This window comes from Gossypium raimondii, chromosome 12 (genome assembly GCF_025698545.1).
Source record: "Gossypium raimondii isolate GPD5lz chromosome 12, ASM2569854v1, whole genome shotgun sequence".
Classification (NCBI taxonomy): Eukaryota; Viridiplantae; Streptophyta; class Magnoliopsida; order Malvales; family Malvaceae; genus Gossypium; species Gossypium raimondii.
The window spans coordinates 57,176,524-57,192,372 of record NC_068576.1 but is presented as its reverse complement, the minus strand read 5'-3'; the positions used below and the strand labels follow the sequence as shown (position 1 = coordinate 57,192,372).

Below are 15,849 nucleotides of genomic sequence, written 5' to 3'. Positions count from 1 at the left end.
ATTCGAGTAATACATATTACTTTATCCTAAAAATGATAAAATTAACCCTCAAACTCAGATTACAAAGTTTGAAAATACCATCCTTTTGGAAGGGCCATCATATTTATAATAATTTTCCTCTTTAAATAAATTAACTAAATTTCAAACTCATATAAATATAACAACATTTTTGCCTCCTTTGACTTCGGCTCTTAAGAAAAAAAAAACACCCTAAACTCGAAATTCAAAATTTAATAGGAGATTTGATTCGACACGATCTAAATTTAATTTAATTGTCTTATTTTTATTTTTAAGTAAATAAAATTTGTTTTAGTTTAAACTTAAAACTTAAAATATTTATTTATTGAAAACAATAACTTAACATATACATATTTTAGGGGCATTTTTATAAATATTTTAAGGGGTGGATTCACCTCAAACTTGTGCCCGACCTAAACCTAATTTCAACCCAAATTTTTTTTAAGCAATCAATGAAGCCCCTTAATTGATTATTAAATTTAAGCAACACTCAATTGATTCTTAATTGTTTTCGCTAATAAAAAAAATAAAAATTTTAGCAATCTAATTTTTTTTTTGAATATTTACGATTCTTAAAAAAACATACTAGAAATGATTAGATTTCACTGCATGGTATAACTTTGGCATGCCACGTGGCGAAGGTAAAATCAACAAAAAAGCATGCCACATGGCGAATGTGAAGTTAACAAAAAGGTTAATGGTGTAAAAAGATGAAGGCTTAATAGATTGAGGGTTCAATGAATTTTGTTTTCGGTTGAGTGTTTAATTGATTATTAAATTATTTGTAAAGGACTTTTTTTATATAATAAGCTTAAAGTATTAAATATTATATTTTTAATTATATTATATATATTTAATTAAATTTAAATTTAACAAATATTTATATTATTTAACTTAAATTCGGTTGAGTGTTTAATTGATTATTAAATTATTTTTAAAGGACTTTTTTATATAATAAGCTTAAAGTATTAAATATTATATTTTTAATTATATTATATTATTTAACTTAAATTCAAACTAAATCTCGAAGTACAAATTTTTTTATCCAAACTCGGTCCTAATTAGATTAGGCCTGTCGTCCCCACGGGCTACCCATCATTTGGAGAGGCATCGTTTAATTCAAATTTAATAGTATAAGGACTAATTTGATAAGATGTCTATAATAGAGTACCTATCAGGTAAATTCACCCAATAGGAATATAGTTTCGATAGCTAAAACCCTTTTCGTGACTGTGTTTGCTTTGAGAAACAAACACAACTGCCGCCATGCCTACCGTCAGCGTTGGGAGGGATCGTCTTTTCACAGCTCTTGGCAGATCTTACAGTGAGTCTCTAATTAACTAAAGCCTCATTTTCCTCATTTTTTAATCGAATTTTCTCTTTAGCATCTAACGGAAGTGAAAAAATAAAAATAAAAATTCTCAGCTCAAGAAGAGTTTGAAGATCTGTGTTTCAGTTTCGGGATTGAACTTGATGATGTGGTCAGTGTTTTTGTGTTCTTACGATTTGTATTTATGAAAACCGTTTGTGTATTGAAATTTTGAGGAGTGAATTTGACCTTGTGAATCAGACAACGGAGAAAGCAATAATTTCGAAAGAAAAACATTTGGAAGAGGAAAAACCTAGTGCTGATGATGAAATCATTTACAAGATTGAAGTGCCTGCTAACAGGTTTTATCACTGCTTATCTTTATGAAATTTTATGTTACTTCGATTTCGTTCTAATGATTTTGAAAGGATAGAACAATGTAAGTAGCTTCTCGAATGTTGTTTATGTGTTTATTTTAATCTTATTAAGACCATTAGTCTAGTAACTGTTGGATTCGTTTGCAAAAATAGCTCCAACTTGAAATTAATCTAGGTGAAAATTGGGGAGAATTACTTGGAACTTGATAATTCGTGCAAATTAAAAAGAAAAAAATTCAATGAAGGTTTTCTTTGATTCCCGGACAGGTACGATTTACTTTGTTTGGAAGGTCTTGCACAAGCCCTTCTAGTTTTCAATGGAAAGGAGAAGATACCTAAATACACAGTTGCCAACATTAGTAAGGCATCGATGCTTAAAATGCACGTGAAAAAAGAGGTAGTTTTGAAGGTTAAAAAATTGGTTTTGGGTATTGACATACTTTTGGAAGTTACTGATAGCTTAATCATTTCCCTTGGCTTGCAGACATCTCTAATCCGGCCTTTTCTTGTCTGTGCGGTTTTGAGGGGCATAACTTTTGATGAAGCAAGCTATAACAGCTTCATTGATCTCCAGGATAAGCTGCACCAAAACATTTGCAGGTATCCTCATCTAACTAGTGAATCTGCTTACCATTTTCCATATAGCCTCTGTTTGTTTAGCTTGAACTGGCAAAATAAATTAGCATGACCTTTGTTGGGATGACAGGGTGGGGTGAAAAGTAATAAAAAGGGGGAAATTTGTGTACAAAATTTGGTATAAAGCAACATGTATAAGTTTCATCTTCACGATACTGAAATTTAATTTAGCCCCTATGCAGAGCAATTCATTTCTCTATTGCATGGGAAGTTATTTTAGGAGTGGTAGCTGCATTCAGCTGTTGAAATGAGTGTCTTTTGAAATTGCATCCATTTAGAATTTTTCCAGCACTAAAACTGATATTCGCTTCCAATTGGAGCAGGATTCTTGCGCCTGGATTTTAATTTAAAGTAATTTTGACAGTCACTTTACTCTTGAAATGTTTTTGATGAAGACAAAGATGACTTCTTTGTTTTGTCACAATAATCCGAAATGATAAGTTTAGAAAGAAATTACATTGTTGAAAGCTGAAAGTGCCGACAATGAAGAAATGAAGGCTAAATCTGAATTTTTATCATCGAACTTGTTTACAGGGACCTTAAATTTATGTACTTTTCAGACTTTCTTTCTTTCATTTTCAACTCCTTGAGTGCTAATGCTTCAAAACTTTCTAAACTAAAGCATCCAATTATTTTTGTACAAAGGTTTCACATTTTTTTTTTAAAGTTATACTGCTTACATTTACTTTATCCGTTCAGGAAACGGACACTAGCTGCTATTGGGACACATGACTTGGATACATTACAAGGGCCTTTTACGTATGAGGTGTGTTTCCTAATAGTCTAATACTTTCTATTAATATAATTGTTTTGGTAATTTTTTATGGCACGTTGAAATGTTGGGCATTCAAATAGTTGAACATGCTTTGGATCCTTGTTGAAGGTCAATCCTTGAGGGGTAAAGGGCAGCTGCTCCTTCCCTAGGCTGAAATCTGGTGCCTGTTGTTAATTTGGTCAAGCAGCCTATGCAGTAGACGAGATATCTTTTCATTGTAGTATTTTCGTTGGCTAGCAGAGGTTTATTTGTTATTTTTTATTTAGTTTGCATCGACTGAGCTGTCGATTGTCTATTGTCAAGTTGGCAATGTTAGTAATTTTTTTTCTCTCTATTTTGTCAACTGCTAGTGTAATTGTTACAATTCATATAGTTTGCTCTAACTCCTTGAGTTCTTTTTTTCTCTACCCTTTCAAAGTATCAACGGAGAATATACTGTTTGATAAGGAATTGTTGAACGAATGTAAAGTTTGCTCTGATCTTTGATCTTCTAATTTGTAAGCAACTACTTAAATTTGTATGTTTATTCCAGGCGTTGCCACCTCCAGAGATAAATTTTGTTCCACTGAAACAGGTATTACCATTTTCTGAGTGATACTATTTACAATGTTCTTATTGACTAAAATATCTATTTGTACCTGGTCACTTTGATTTTCATTTGTTCGAGTATTAGGAACTTTGCTTATACTAGATGGAAAATGATTATTATTAGTTTTTTAGGTATTGTTTGAATTGAAGAACTGTTTCTGGAAATTGTTACCTTGCTTTATAATCTTGGCCACGTAATGCTTTGATGTTTTAGGAACAAAGCTTCTTAAGGGTGCCTTTTTCTGTTTAAACTACCTTCATTTTCAGGGATAGCAGTTAGTCTTTACTTTAGCATTCTTTGTTGATCATGAACTCCTTTATTCCTCTTGTTAATCTTCTGCACACTTCTATTCATTTGAAAAACTTTCCTCAGTCCTCTGAGCAAACTGATTTCCCTGGAATTGATCTTTTTAATTTAGGTGAAGAACTTCAGAGCTGATGAGCTGATGGAATTTTACAAGGTAAATTTTCATAAAAGCTTATTTGTTGTGCTTACCTGTGAAGTTCCTTTATTAAGCTATCAGTATCTTGGTATTTCTGTCTGTACCTTTTGCGCTTGTTTCTCCTAGTTTTAGATGGAATTTGACTACTTTTATTTCACTGAAGGGTTATACTAAATATGTAGTACTAATATAACAGTCAGATTTGAAGTTGAAGAAGTTCTTGCACATTATTGAGAATTCAAGTGTGTACCCCGTCATTTATGACCGCAATAGGTATGGGCGATTTTGGTAATGTGCATCTGATTACTAATGTTAGCTTTTGTGACAGCAATCGATTTCACATTAAACTATAGCTACTTAACCTTCTACCAACGTTTACTCCTTTTGAATCGTGTACCGAAATACAGCTGGATGACCTTTCTGTTTTTCTTGTCTTTACTCAGAACTGTTTTGTCTTTACCACCAATTATCAATGGTGCACACTCAGCAATCACTTTGAAGACAAAAAATGTCTTCATTGAATGCACTGCAACTGATTTAACAAAAGCCAAAATTGTTTTAAATACAATGGTAAGGAATTGAGTGCTGTTAGCTTCTGTCCTCACCTTTATACAAGTCGTGGTAAGAATGAAATTTCTTTCTTTCCACAGGTAACAACATTTTCAACATACTGCAAAAGGAAATTTGAGGTGGAACCTGTTGAAGTGATATCATTTGATGGAAAGTCAAGTGTTTATCCAGATTTATCAGAATATAATATGGAAGTTCCACTATCATATATTACCGGTTCCATTGGAGTTCCTCTGGAGGTAGATGAGGTATTGCTTCCATTTTCATTTGCCTCATATTTCTTTGTTATCTTTTATGTCGTCATATAGTGAAAATAATTGTTAATGGAGTTCCACTCATGTTGATTTGATTGTTTTTGTTTTGATCTTTTTATGTGTTGTAAACTCGTATATTTTGTCTGAGTTTGTTCACCAAACTGCTCATTTTAATGTTGCAGTTCCTCTAGTGATGATGATCTAGTAAAGGTGGGTGAATAGGTTTTATAGCATGTTCCTAATTTCTCGAGGAAAATAGGGAAAACTGAACAGAGAGAAAATGGAGTTAGAGAAGAAGCCCCTAAGCTTCACACCCAAGGTCTTACGGGGTTGCACTTAAAGTTGATTGGATCAGAAATTCAGAATCACAAAGCAACAGTGTTGGAAATTCTTTGATATATAAAACCATATTTCAACAGGATAACAAACTGGAATTTTTAACTGGGACATTTAGCAAATACGTAGGCTCCAACTAGAAAGGCTAACAAACTTAACTTCAAACAAAATCCAATAGGATAAGGAAAATCAAACTGCTAGCCTAAAAAATGAAATTTCTGTTAAACCTGAAATTTATGAAAATAACTTGAACACTTAAAGTTAAAATGGTAGAATAGATAAATAAAATAAGGACGGACTGCTTTAATCTAAAGAAACCTAAATGTTAGACCCAAAAGGCAATTAACAAAGTTTACTCAAAACTCCCATCTAGGCTTCACATCATTAGGCATGTGGTCAATCAAAGGCTTTGGCATTTGAACCAGCCTTAAAATGCCTCCTAGGCACCTCTGGGGGCTATTCTTCCAGTCTGCTCATCATCTAGAAACCTGCTTATTGGATGTAATTTGATAACCATACCTTTGTAGCTAGCTATTGCTAATATGATTTTCCATTGTCTTCGCTAAACAGGTCACAATCCTATTAAAACGAATGCAATTGCATGCTGAAAAAGCTGGATCGGGTGAAGCTAAGATCAGTGTGTCTGTACCTCCAACCAGAAGTGACATTCTTCATCCATGTGATGTCATGGAGGTAATGAACAAATGAATCGTAGTTGGCTGACACATTTTTGGGGGAAATGTTGTTGGGCTCATCCCTTGTGGGTTTCTTTTAATGAGGCTCTTGATACTTTTCAGGATGTTGCAATTGCTTATGGCTATAATAATATTCCAAAGAGAACGCTTTCTTCTTTGAAGCCCCTTCCCTTGAACCAGCTCAGTGATCTTATTAGATATGAGGTGCCTAAACACACAGTTGCCTAAGCTTAATTATTCAGCATGCTACTGCTTGTTTACTTTTATCTGTAGAATTTTCTTTTTATTGCACATTTTTTTCTAATGCCCTAATTTTCTTTTTAGATTGCGATGAATGGTTTTACTGAGGTGTTGACATGGATTTTATGTTCTAAGAAAGAGAATTTTGAGATGTTAAACCGGAAGGATGATAAATCCACTGCAGTGATCATTGGAAACCCGCGCTCTTCTGATTTTGAGGTTTGCATTTTAGACTGCTTGAGATGAGTGGTAGCTTTCACTATTCCGTGTCAACCTAAAAATATTTTCTCAAGACTTCTTGAAACATCATGCATGCCAATGTTTGTGACAAATTTATTTTTGACTTGACTTCAAAATTGAACAGTCAATTGAGGAGTGATAAATATTTGGTCCATTTGAAGGATGAAAGGAGAAAAGGGGAGGAAAAAAAGGAATTAGCTGTTCTGTGTTTTTCCTAGAAGCCTTTATTGGAACTCTTTCTAAGAGAATATTGAAGATTGCTTATTCTGTTTGCATAGGTGGTCCGCACAAGTCTCATGCCTGGCATGCTGAAGACTGTTGGACATAACAAAGACCATCCGAAGCCCATCAAGGTACAGTTTTGGTTTTAAATAATTCAGGCTGAAACACTCGCAGAATAGTGTTAGAATTTTACTTTTTTGAACTATGGCACCTTCTGTAATAGGTGTTATAACTATTTCTTTTACACATCTTTCATTGGAAGATGGTCCCTTATAATTAAAAGTTCTTGGATTATTGTTTTACTGTTATGCTTCTCAAGTTTGACTTCATTCTTAATTTATGCTCACCACTTGTATTTTCTTTTCTATATTTTTGAAATTTCCACATGTCCAGATTTATGAAGTGGGTGATGTAGTACTTTTGGATGAGAAGAAAGATGTTGGTGCATCAAACCGCCGCCTACTTGGTGCATTATATTGTGGTGCTAACTCCGGTTTTGAGGTAAACCTCTTGTTTTTGTAATTAGATAACTCCATGTGAACTATTGTAATCTTTAATTGTCAGTTCTTGTTAAGTTGGTGAACTCTAATTCCATCTTGTCCACGCATCTCTCTGAATGGTCTTTGGTTGAGAACTAGCCATCATACCCACCGATAGAAATTAGAGGGGGAAAGAAACTGAGCTAGGAGCTTTAAGAATGAAGCCATTAGTGAACTTCGTCTGGGCATATACATGGACATTGTGATGGTGTGGAACTCAGAGAGGTACAACAGGGGATAAGTTATGCCTTCAAAACCCTCTACCCTGTCCTTACGAGTTTCGAAATTTGAGAGATGGTACTCGAGTCTGAAGGGGGGAAAAACAAAAATCAATGAGAGCTTGGAGAAATACAAAGGGCGAAAAGTTATGCCCTCTAGACCCTCTACCCTCTCCTTTAAGAGTTTCCAGTTTGGAGTGGTGGTACTCTAGTCTTTCCTTCTCAAGGGGCCTTTTGTTTTTTTTCTCTTCACCTTTACTCTTGAAAACCAAACCAGATAAAGTTCCATGTAAATGATTATTTTCTTCATGCGCTAATAAGTTTTCATCACTTTATTAATAGTATTATGTGCACTTAATTCTATCTGTTTTTAAGCTTGGATTTAAATTAAACATGTTTAAGAGGTGTGACCTGGTCCAAATGGTTCAACTGGTCTAATTGGACAAGACAACTATGTAAATGCCAACCATTACATTGTTGTTTATCAGCCAATTAAAATTATTATTACATGATGTCATAGACCTCTCCTAACCCTTAAAATTATTGTAACTCATAGTGGTTACAACTATCTGCTACAATTTAGCTATTCTGTGCAGTTTAAGCGTTATGTAATGTCGAAACATTCAAAGCACAACAATTATTTGTTTGTTCCCTATGCTCTGATGGAACCTAATGAAGTAAGTACCTCTTGTCTACAGTTGATTCATAGCCTGGTGGACAGAATCATGGAAGTTATGGGGACTCCTTTTGTTCCAGTTGGTGATAAATCAGGATATTTTATAGAGCTTTCTAATGTAAGTGTCTAGTTTTCTGTTCTCTATTTTCTTTAGTGCAAGAGGGAGAGGGAAACGGCATGAACGAAAAGACATGTTCTTTACCACCTACTTTTAATCATGGTGTACTTACGGTATTTTATGTTTACTGCAGGAGCCTGAATTTCTGTCAGGTAGGCAAGCGAAAATCATTTACAAAGGAGGGCGCATTGGCATCTTTGGTATCGTGCACCCTGAGGTATTGTTCTCAATTTAAGAACTATTGTGGTTGGAGGTTATGTGTGTTCCCTTGATTCTTTTCTCAACCTTTTGTTAATTTATTTTGCCAATGGAGAGATCCTATCGGAGTTTATTTTTTATTTTTCTTAGATTTTGGCTTAAAATGGCCTTCCCTTAGTTTTTCAGGAAATTTGTAGAACATCTTTCTTAAAAAAAAATTTGGCTCATTTTCAGTCTTTTGAAAATCTCTAATTTATAGTTCTTGCTCTAACCATATTGCACGTATAGATGATTTTTGCTCCAAATTGGTCCCCTCCCTTTCATTTTCTTGTTACATATTAAAATGAATACTCTGAAACTGGATCAGCATCAACATTATATGACTTCAAATTAAAGTGCCTTGATGACTAATTTATATAAATATATATTCTTTTTTGTTGTGTGGCGTGCAGGTGTTGAATAATTTTGACATTCCGGACCCATGCTCCTTCTTGGAACTTGATATAGAGAGCTTCTTATAGGACATGTTCCATTGACAGCTGAAAGTAAGTTTGTTACATCTATATCCCTTTTGTCCTCCTTTACATGCCTATTATGATTAAAAATTTCTAGTTTATTATTTTCTGTCTGAATGAATTCTTTCTTTTATCATTTTATTTACGGGTAATTATTTTATACACGGCCGATGAACTTCACAAATAGGATTGAAATGATGACTTGTCCCGTTCTTTTATATATTTAATCTTTTTTACTATCCTCTACATTCACATGTCATGTTTCCAATCTTGCTTGTGTAGTCTAAAATATAGGGTGTAAATGAGATATTGGTATTCATAAGCTGCTTGAGTTCGACTCGAAAAAAATTGAGCTCGAGCTATTGATCGAGCTGAATTTGAGCTTAGTAATACTCGACTCGAATGGCTCGCAAGCCTTGTCGAGCTTTTCATATTTTTACATTATTGGATTACATTATTACCCTCAATATATATTATTAACCCTAAGTTCAATTATGGAGCCAAACTAGAGCTTGAGTTCAAAAATTAGTAAACAAGCTTAATCGAGCTCGAGCACGAGCACGAGTAGCTTGATTATATCTCGAGTCGAGTTCAAGTTGAATATCAAACTTTGAATTTTGAGACAAGCTCGAGGTTGACAGTATCTGAGCTTGGCTTGGCTCGATTACACCCCTAGTGGCAGGGTATGAAATGATTCTCCTTTATTTAATTGTTTTAAGGATTCAAATAATACCGTATGGTGCTTACACCCAGCTTTGTCTATGCTTATTTGAACAAACAGGTAGATCAGCAGTTGTACTTTGCCAACTTGATACTGTTTTATTTTTGGACTTGCAATGTTTGCTTAAGATTTAAAGACTTGCCCATGAAAATGTTAGCAATTTGTAGCTGTAATTTAATTTTAGACTATTTAAACAAATATATATTTTTTCCATGTTTGTATGTTTGCACTTATTATATTACTTTTAAGGCAGTTTTATTTTCGTGATATGCATTTTTTTTTTAATTTAAAATCAAGCATTAAATCCCTTCGAGGAAGGGTTGTAAATTATTATGACCAAGTTTTGGTCCTTAAACTTTGGTTACTAGGTTTATATTATTTTTACTTTTTATCTACCTGAATTTGGTAATTAGTTTTATTTTGATTTCTCAACTTTGAAAATTTTAAAATTTGATGTGATATTTTGATCTTTTAAAAGTAATGATATTGTATAATCGTGTCTTCAAATCTTAATTAGATTCAAGTTTAGGGATTAAAATGGACTTGGTTGTCAAAATTAAATATCAAAGAGGACAAAAGAAATAAAGTATCAAAGTGAATTTAATTGTGAAGCTCAAATCGAAAAGATGACAAAAAGTATAGGTATAAAATGGATTTAATTATCAAATTTAAAAAAAATAAGAAGAGAGAAATGAAAACGATATGGATGGCAATATGACTAAGAAAGGAAAGTTGTGAAATCGGAAATTGGTTAAGTTAGAACAGCTGAGAAACCGAAATAGAATATAAATAATAATGAGTTTTTTATGTATTTGTAAAATTAATTTTTAGTAATGAAATAAATTTCATTCTATTAAAAAATTAAGAACTCAAAATTAATATAAAATAAAAGATTGAGCCAAACTAACTTATCATGAACTAACAATAAGGGAAGGTATAAGAATAAGAAGGGTGATAGAGTGCGATTTACAAGTTGAAGACTATAGATTCTTTAATTTACAAAAGGAAAAGTAAGAGAATTTTATATTTTTTCTCAATGCCTATACAATTGAATTCTTCTCTCTATTTATAAAGGAAATCAAAAATTTTATACAATTGTTGTTTGAATCTTGAACAGTGTTTCTGATAAGGATTCTATCTTGAATGGATGTGGTTGCTTCCACGTCTCATTTGTCTTGTTATCTCTTTAATTGCATGATCATTGTTATTTTCACGTTGCATGCTTGAGTTAATGGCTACTTCAGTCATGGTTGCTTCTATCACTACTTACATTATCATTGTTTTGATGATAGATCCACGTTGCAATCTTTGTTGGTTGCATCTGGGCTTCTTATTTGGTCTTGTCACCTCATGGATTTGATGAAGACTTCCACGTTGCCAAACTTATTTGTTTGTTTGTTTAGTGTTGTCACATCATAAGTTTTATGACGCTTTTCACTTTTGGCTGCCTTTTTTTGACTTTTAGCCTTCTTGGATGTTGAGATTCATTTCTTCAATTTCATCCAAATGTAATGAATCTGATGAAGTCTTGGTGAGTTCCAAGTCTCCCATGTTATTCTGATTTGTTCCAGAATATGAGATGGATAATCTTCAATTTCTATGTCGGCTTTCTTTTTTAATAGTCGCAAAGATTCTTCATCTCTTTCTTCAAAATGATATGCCAAAGAATGATATGCCGCTATTCTTCTTCCATCGGTCCAGAGTTTGTAATCTTTTTGTTGAAGATGTTTGGCTTCAGCTATTAAAATCAGTTCCAGCTTGGATTTGATAATAATCTAAATTATTATAACACCTGTCAATTGTTGTTGCCAAGTGTTCTCCATTTTCTTTGACAACAGATCATTGAGGGCTTGCAATTATCTTCTGAATAATCCATATTTGATATGGCAGATAAAATTTTTCTTTTTCAACTATACCAATAAAATTGCTTATTTGTATATGAAAATAGTAGAAAAAGTCATCATTGTTTATGATGCTTGACAATGCCGTTTTGACAATTGCCGGAAAATCTTTTAAAAGATGAAAGGAAAAGTTTTGTACAACTATTTCTCTTACAAAACCCCATTCAATACTTGTTATATCAAATAGTTCATGATCCAATCTATATTTTATAGTTGGAAAACTTTCACCTATAAAATTAGTAAAAACATAAGATTGTAGAAAATATTCAAAAAGATTTTGAAATTGAATATCTTTGGTTGAGATATTCCATTTATTTTTATAAATATTTCTATATGAAAATCTGTCTAGATTTGTTTTATAAATGATTCTAAATATCTTATTCATAATAGAATTGTTTTTCCTTTATTAATAAAATATTGAAGTATATCAAGAAGATTGTTTATCTCCTTAATATCCATAAATTCCATTTGGAATTCATCCCAATCTCTGTATAAAATTTATTTTAATAGTAAATCTTCAAATTCACTTTCCTTAGTTGTTTTCAACTAAAATTGTGAAAATCTGGTAAGAGCTCTTCTGAAATTTGCTCTTTGATCAGAAACATGGTTTTTTCATATTTCATTAATAAAATTATATAAATCTGGTGTTAAACTAGGATTATAAAAATCTTTTATTTTTGAAAGATCTTTTATATCTTGAATTTGTTGTTGTTTCAATAAATTCTCTGCTCCCTTGATAGTTTTAGCATAACTGGCTTGAAATGTCAAATTTGGATCTTGGGACCATTGTGATTGACTCACCTTTTTTGGGGTCAATGGAAAAGAAGTTCCAACCGGTTGGTTTACCATTGGATATGATAAAACATTTGTTCCAACTAGTTGTTTTACCATTGGATAAGACACATAATATCTCTAATTAGGATAGAATGGTATTTGAGTAGTTACAATTCCTTGTTTGGAATTTGTTGCTACTTTCCCTTTATTGGGCTTTTTCTGAACGATAGTCCATTTACCAACTTGTAGAGGTTTTTTACCTCTATCCATAAGGTCTGCTAAGATAATCAGCAATAATATTATCAGAACTTTTTACATATAATACTTCAAAATTAAATGTACATAATTCATTATACCATCTAATCCTTCTAGGTACCGTTTCTATACTTTTGTTAATAAGAAATTGTTTAATCGCTGATTATTAATTTTATGATAAATTTTTCAAGTGCTAAATATATAAGAAAATTTTTATTCCTTTTTTTATTGCTAATAATTCTTTTTCATATATAACATAATTAATTTCATTTGGTTTAAATTTTCTTGAACTATATCCACATATTAATTCTTCATTGTTTGTTGTTTTAACTTTTAAAATACATCCCCAATAGCTTTGTGATGCATCTGTTTCTAGAATGAATTTATCACCTCGTTTAGGTAAATAAACTTTTGGACTCGATTTATTTGATTTTAATTTTATAATTTCGAGTCTTTTTAGACCAGTCAAAAGGTTTATCCTTTTTAATTTTTCATATAACTTACCTATTTTTTCAGATAAGTTAGGAAAGAAACTTCTTCCATAATTAACAATTCCTAAAAATTGTTGAAGTCATTTCTTATATTCAATATTTTCAGAAATTCCTTTATTTTTATAATAATATGATCTTGTAGTTTAAGACCATCTGCGGATAGTTTTAGACCTAAAAATTCTATTTATGTTTTCTCTAGCACTATCTTTTTAGGACTTAATATGATTGTATGTTTTAGGAATTCTTGAGAAATAGTATTTAAATGTTTTCTATGTTTTTCTAATGTATCAAAAATATTAAAATATCATCTATATATACTACAAAATTTTTCATATTTATTGAATATAGAATCCATCCATCTTTGGAAGATTTGAGGAGCATTACATAATCCAAATGACATTACTCTCCATTGGTAATGACCATTAGGAGCACTAAAAGCTGTTAAAGGCTTAGATTCATCGGTTAGCATGATTTGCCAAAATCCCGACTTACAATCAAATTTACTAAAGTATTTAGCCTTGTTTAGCTTGATTAATCAAAACATATTTTCTTGGAATAAAATATCCATCAAAGATAATATTTTGATTAAGTCTTTTATAATTAATGACCATTCTAGCTTTTCCTCTTTTAATCTCAGCATGATTTCTTACTATAAAAGCGGGACTAGAATGTAGACTATTAGTTTTTCTATTAATCATTTTCTAATAATTCATTTATTTGAATATCAAATTCATCTATATCTTGTTTAGTATAGATCATAGGTTTTAACCCTAATGATTTTATTAGGATTTTCTAATTTTATTTCACAATATCTATGACTATTTTGCCATAATTTTAATGGTTCTTCACTAAAATTATCTTCTAGAATTTTAAACAACTAATGATTTGTTTCAAGTTGTTTAATCTGTTCTTTTCAAATTTATGATTTTCTACCGGTGGTATTTCCACGAAGATTTTTCTACGGATAAAATAACTAAATTTTTATCAATAGAAAATGGTAGATGTTGATATATAAAATTATTTCCTAATAATATATCTCCATGCATAACAGAAACCATAATATTTTAGGTATTACAAATCTTACATTGTTTATGTAGATTGATATATTTCGCTTTATATTGAATTATGGTTTCGTTACCATATATTCATATTGCTTTTATAGGATTTTCATAGGTTCCCATTTTCTCTGAGAATAACATTTTTTGCAACTACTGGTTGTAGCTCTAGTATCTAATAAAGTATGTAAAGAATATTTTTATAGTATCTAAACCTGAAATGTAATTTCTATATATGTATAATATTTCTGGATTGGAAATTTGAAAATGTAATAATATCATTTTTCCCAATTTTCATTTGTTGAATAATTGTTTGTACCTTTCCTATTCTAGTGTTTTTAGAATTTTCTAACATAAATATATATATTCATCGAGATCGTATTAGATTCGATTACATTATTAATTCATATAATATTTCATTAGGATTTGTTTCCTCTTTATAACATATTTCTAAATTTTGTTTTTAAGACTTTTGATCATTTTTCTAGCCTCTTTTCTTTTGTTATAAAAGTTTTTGACTATATGACATTTCTTAACACCTAAAAAACATTTAGGTTTTCCAGAAGTTTTTCTTCTAAATTTTTTGTTACTAGTCAATTTTTTATTACATGGTTTCCATTTAACTAATTTATATCTCTTATCTTTCTTTTTATGCATATGATAAGTGTTGACACCATTTTTTGGATAAAAACGGGGTCGACTTGGGTTTTGAAAATGAAAACGAAAAAAAAGGGAGTCGCCACCAATCCTTTTTGATAAGGTGTGATTGGGTCACCTTGAAAAGTGGTTGTTTTTAATAAATGATTTGATTTTATTAAAACAACGGTTTTGGTCCACGAAATTCAGAAAAACAGGTTCGGGAGTCGGTTACGCACGAGGAAGGATTAGCACCCTCGATACGCCCAAAATTGGTACCTAGTTGATTAGTTAATGTCTTAATGTCGAAAATTGAGAATTTTGAAGAATTTTAAAGAGGCACGATCCTTGTATTAAAATGTTGAAAATTTTCAGGAAAAGGGGCATATTTCACATTATTCGAGAAAGAGAATCATATCCAGTAAGTTAGGACACAATGTATTGAATTCCCGATACGCGAATGAAAAATGCTTATTTAAAAGGATATTTAACTATCTTGGATTAAAAAGGGGTCACGACCAGTAAGTTAGGACACGATCCTTTTTTAACTCCCGATATCGTTTAAAACTAAAGTTTAAAAGAATATTCAATTGTTTAAATCAAATGAAGAAATCGCGACCCAATACGTTAGGACACAATTTCTCAAAATATTAAACATTGAATATTGCATTTATTTCGAAAAATCATCGTCTCGAGAAAACAACGTATCACATCCAATGCGTTAGGACACAACATATTGAATTCTCGATAACGAGCTTTTTATCATTTTAAAAGAGTAATATCGATTATTTAAGATCAACGAATAAAGTCGAAACCCAATACGTTAGGGCTCGATTCTCTTGAGGATTCAAAATACGAATATTACTTATATTTTTAAAATTTCTCTTTTGAAATCTAAATAAAATGGGTGTAATGGAATGATGATGATAATATAAGTAAAATAATCACACAAAACAAAATATACATGAGTAAGACTAATATATAAAACAATTACGGGCACAATAACAAATAATAAATAGATAAAAACTAAAGCAAGAAAAATAATGATA

General features: G+C 31.3%; 1 protein-coding gene across 1 annotated transcript; it reads left to right on the top strand.

Annotated features, from left to right (window-relative positions):
- Positions 1 to 1,195: 1,195 nt before the first annotated feature.
- LOC105765679 (phenylalanine--tRNA ligase beta subunit, cytoplasmic) lies at positions 1,196 to 9,955 on the top strand. The gene is made up of 20 exons (XM_012584883.2): positions 1,196 to 1,342; positions 1,444 to 1,499; positions 1,589 to 1,689; positions 1,972 to 2,101; positions 2,189 to 2,304; positions 3,040 to 3,106; positions 3,648 to 3,689; positions 4,123 to 4,164; positions 4,343 to 4,419; positions 4,590 to 4,716; positions 4,797 to 4,964; positions 5,877 to 5,999; positions 6,104 to 6,205; positions 6,326 to 6,460; positions 6,760 to 6,834; positions 7,097 to 7,204; positions 8,159 to 8,254; positions 8,388 to 8,471; positions 8,905 to 8,997; positions 9,749 to 9,955. Exons 1-19 carry the CDS (start codon positions 1,285 to 1,287, stop codon positions 8,971 to 8,973), a joined length of 1,776 nt encoding a protein of 591 aa, XP_012440337.1. The 5' UTR covers positions 1,196 to 1,284; the 3' UTR covers positions 8,974 to 8,997; positions 9,749 to 9,955.
- Positions 9,956 to 15,849: the final 5,894 nt, after the last annotated feature.